The sequence below is a fragment of the Oryzias melastigma genome, linkage group LG1, assembly GCF_002922805.2.
Source record: "Oryzias melastigma strain HK-1 linkage group LG1, ASM292280v2, whole genome shotgun sequence".
In the NCBI taxonomy this organism is placed as follows: domain Eukaryota; kingdom Metazoa; phylum Chordata; class Actinopteri; order Beloniformes; family Adrianichthyidae; genus Oryzias; species Oryzias melastigma.
Genome location: NC_050512.1, coordinates 29,909,890 through 29,914,121, shown reverse-complemented (window position 1 = coordinate 29,914,121; position 4,232 = coordinate 29,909,890). Strand labels below are relative to the sequence as shown.

The window sequence follows — 4,232 nt, the reverse complement described above, 5'->3', positions numbered from 1 at the left end:
CCGACTCATCTTAAGCAGAGAAGCTGCAGTGAGGATGGATCTCTGCCTTAGATGTGGATCAACAGTCGTAGAGGAACCAAATGTCTTTAAACTATAAACTTTTATTTATAAACCACATACTGTATGTAACACAAAGTGCTCAAATTAGATCCAAAGTAGAAATCTGTTTTGATATTTAAGCAGGGAAATCGTTAAACGTTCACATAACAGAGGACCCCCCCCCACCAATCAAAACAAGGTCTCGATCCCCCTGCAATGACCCCGTTTGACCCTGTTGACTGAGGAGGCTCAATCGATGTGTGGAGGAAAAGACTGCAGGTAAAACCAAATGAAAAAGGGCTCAAATTCATAAAAAAACCTAATAAATGGATAAATAAACCCAAATGGACCGGTAAAATCTAGGACTGGGAATCTATTAACATAATTAATCACAAACTGGGAAAAAAATGTATTGCGATAATTGCAATTTTTTTTTTATTTACAGTATTTGACGACCACATAATGACATTTACACACAAAACTGTACATTTAGATCATTTATTTTTAATTAATGCTTTCAATCGATTAAAAACAAATATAAAAGTATTCACACTTTTGTGATTTGATCAAACACCACTAATCACAATGTTTTACCAGATAAATTTGATCAATATGCAGCTTTTAAACAAAAACAGGCTGGAGAGAAATGTTTTCCTTCATTATTTTCTGAAATGTTTACATTTATCAAGTGTTAACCTCGATGTGTAATTTGTGAGCACAAAACACATCAACAGTGAGATAAGCAGAACTCTAAAGACTTTTATGTCTGCAGGATTACTCCAAGAAAACATGAGAAACAAACCTGCAGACCTAAAAAAAATTTAAAAATAAGTTCTGGTCACATGACCCAAATCCTCTGTATCACTACGCTAGCTGCTTAGGAAAAAATGTTTTCTTCATCTTCTGGACAAAAACAATCGGACTAAACTGATGCTTTATTTAGCTTATCATGACGATCAGCATTTATAATGCTTCCCTTTGTCGCTGCAATCGAGCCTCGGTGATGCTTGTCGTGTTACCGTGACAACCCGCCAGACCATGGATCAGATAGATTGCTTTTTGTAAAAAAAAAGTGATCTAAGCCAAAAAAACAACAAGATTAAAGTACTAAAACGTGATTAAATATGTGTTTATTTTGTAAATAACCATGGTATAAGTGGGAAGATGCCAGACTATGTATTTTAACGCACGCTGTGGTAGCCTAATTCGGCGAGGCAAAGCGAACGACTGCTGCTCTGCAGAGGCAGTTAAGTTGTGTTAATAAATATGAGTGTTGTGTTAATTCGGGTTGATTAATCCCATGTGTTAACGCGTTAATGTTCACAGCCCTAATAAAATCACTAAAAGTGAATTAAAAAGTTAAATAAATAAAAAAAAAATAAGTTAATAAAAAGGAAAAAAATGTAAAAATCAAATAAATGTATTTCTAGATTTTAGCTAAAATCGGGTTTAATTGTCTTTGGTCTAAAAGCTAATTATTTCATTATTTCATATTTTTCTTTTTCTTGTAGGAACTCTTTAAACAAACAAAATGATGATTCATGCTTTATTCTTGAGAATCAAATCCCAGCTTCTGAGTGAATATCAAGATAAATCCAAGCAGCTGCTATGACATCATAAATACACATCAGTGATATTAAGAGGGAACTGGCTGCAGACAAGATGACTATCGACAACATCCAAATTATACAATCAACCTAACCCAAAACTGTTTCAGAATTGTGGAAAAATCTTTTATTAAAGCTTAAAACAGGAAAAACTGTAAGTTTTGGGGTCGAGCGACCTGAGGAACTTCTGGTTCTGGATTTTCAGTTGTAGATTGATGTCTGCAGTCAGATCCTCTTACAGAAATCAGGTATTAATCATCTCACAAGACTCAGTTGAATAGTTTCCAGTAATAACTTTATAAATAAATCAAGTTTACGTCCCTGCTGAACCACTTTTCCATTGAATTAATTACATCACACACATTCACTTTTCCTTTTTCATACCAGTAGCACTTTATTTTCTTTTTTTATTTTCATTTTTGCTCAATAAAAGGAAAAACCTGCAATACAGCTTTATATTTTCTTCCCCTTTTATCAAATAAATCTATCAGTAAAAAATAAAAACACAAAGATAGATTTAGGATACAATAGGAGAAGATTGGTAAAGAAAGAACAAACGTTAGAATTTCAAACATCAACCAGTGTGAACTGAGCACTATACTCAGGGATGAGTAGATGTTATTGATACCACAGATCTGTAGTCATTGATTATACTTTTTTTGATGTTGTTTTTCGTGTTTCAGATAATAGACGACCAGCAGAGAGGTCTGACCTTCATTAAGGACGTCACAGACCGGATCATGGATGTGGTCGGCAAACGGAGCACCAACAGCACCATCATCCAGGCCATCACAGAGGTCCGCGTGCAGAGACGGCCGAGCCAGGACTCCAGCGGTGAGACGCAGCTTCTGAACCGCTTTTCTTTTCAGATTTCACTGTTCTAGGTAGAAAAAGTGTTTGTGTTCAGAGCCAAAGCTTCCATAGGGCGTCTTTCATGAACCACATTCCAGTATCTGATGGAAACTCACTTGCAAGTGAACCCTGGTGTGAGTCATTGTGCCTGTGAGTGTGTAACAGGGCTGCATGGGAAATTCCTGCAGCTCCTTTGGATTTAAAAGTTTCACGTAAGTCAGTCCCTTCAGCAATTAAATTCAACTAAAACCGAGATTTGTTCCTCACTCGGCAACGTTGCATTTTCACTGAGACGTTGCTGCAACTTTGACCAATCCTCTGTGACAACAATCGTGGATGACGACGCAGCTTCGTGACTGTTTCCCTTCCGACTTCTACCTGGGAGATAAACCGAGAATAAAAGCATTTGGGATCATTTCAATATTACGTATAATTATTTATTTGTATTAAGTTCTGTCTGTTAGTAGAAAAACAGACAGTTTGATGTAAGGGGCAAAAAGAAAACATACTTGGCCTTAAAATGCCTTTAATTCAATATGTTGAGAAAAAAAAATCTTAAAAAATTAAAATTGTGACCTAAAAACTGTGAATTGAATCGAATTGTAGCTTGACTGAATTGTTACATCCCTACCAAATTAGAAAAAAAAATGAAAGGAGCAGAAGTCGATTTGAATGCAGGACTCGTATTACCAGGAGTGGGATGGGACAGCAGAGAAAATCCACTCCTGTGACGTACTGTAGTCCATAGGCTACTCCAGGCCTCAAGGGCCTCAAGGGCCTCAAGGGCCGGTGTGTCTACATGGTCTCCAGATTTCTGAGCCCTGCTGATGACTGATTACCTGGTTCACGATAAACTACTGCTGCCACAAACGATTATTTTAATAGTCGATTAATCACCGATTATTGTTTCCGATTAGTCGACTAATCGGGTCATGTGCAAAGTGGATGTAAAGCACACATCTTAACCATCATTAGCTTTAAATAAACTAAAAATAAAGACAATGAAGATGATAGTTCATTAAACTTTTAATGAATTGTGCAGATTCTTTCCTTCATTAGTATCGGTATTAAAACGAGATTAAACTAGAAAACCTGCATTACCTGCGATAATGTTAGTGTGAATACATTTTGCTCAAGATGGTGAAGCTTTTTACTAAAAATGGCGACACAATTTACTTTATTTGCTGAAGAAATTTACTGAAAATGTAAAAGCTATTTGCAAAATGTTACATTTGCTAAAAAAATTGAAATTTTGTTGAAGAATTACAAAAGACTGCTAAAGTTGACCTAGATTTCCTAAAAATTTTGTAGTAAAATTGCTTAAAAATCCCTAATACATGCCAATTTTGCAAAAAATATATAGTGTGTTGCTTAAATGTGAACTAAGCTCAAAATTAGCCCAAAAAACCTCGGTAGATGTCAAATTAGCCATAACAGCTAGCTTGTTCCTTAAATATTAGCTAAACTTCAATATAGTCTAAAATTCCTCAGTAAACTAAATTAGCCAAACCTGTTGCTAAAATAGAAGCTTAGCACTAAATTAGGCTATAAAACCTCAGTTAAAAAAATAAATAAATAAATAAATAACTAGCCAAAAACGTTAGCATGTCGGTAAAATATTAGCCAAACTCTAAAATAGCCTAAAATTCCTCAGTAAACTAAATTAGCCAAGAACTGTATTGTGTTGCTAAAATATTAGCTAAACTCCAAGTTAGCATAAAAGATCTCAGTAGA

At 35.2% G+C, this 4,232-nt stretch overlaps 1 protein-coding gene across 1 annotated transcript in view; it reads left to right on the top strand.

Moving 5' to 3' along the window:
* Positions 1 to 4,232, top strand: part of LOC112157364 (protein jagged-1a) — a gene marked incomplete at its 5' end in the record, with an annotated part of 47,801 nt that overhangs the window by 41,083 nt on the left and 2,486 nt on the right. The window contains 1 exon segment of the mRNA XM_024290063.2: positions 2,330 to 2,480. Within this exon segment, the coding sequence (XP_024145831.1) occupies positions 2,330 to 2,480 (151 nt within the window).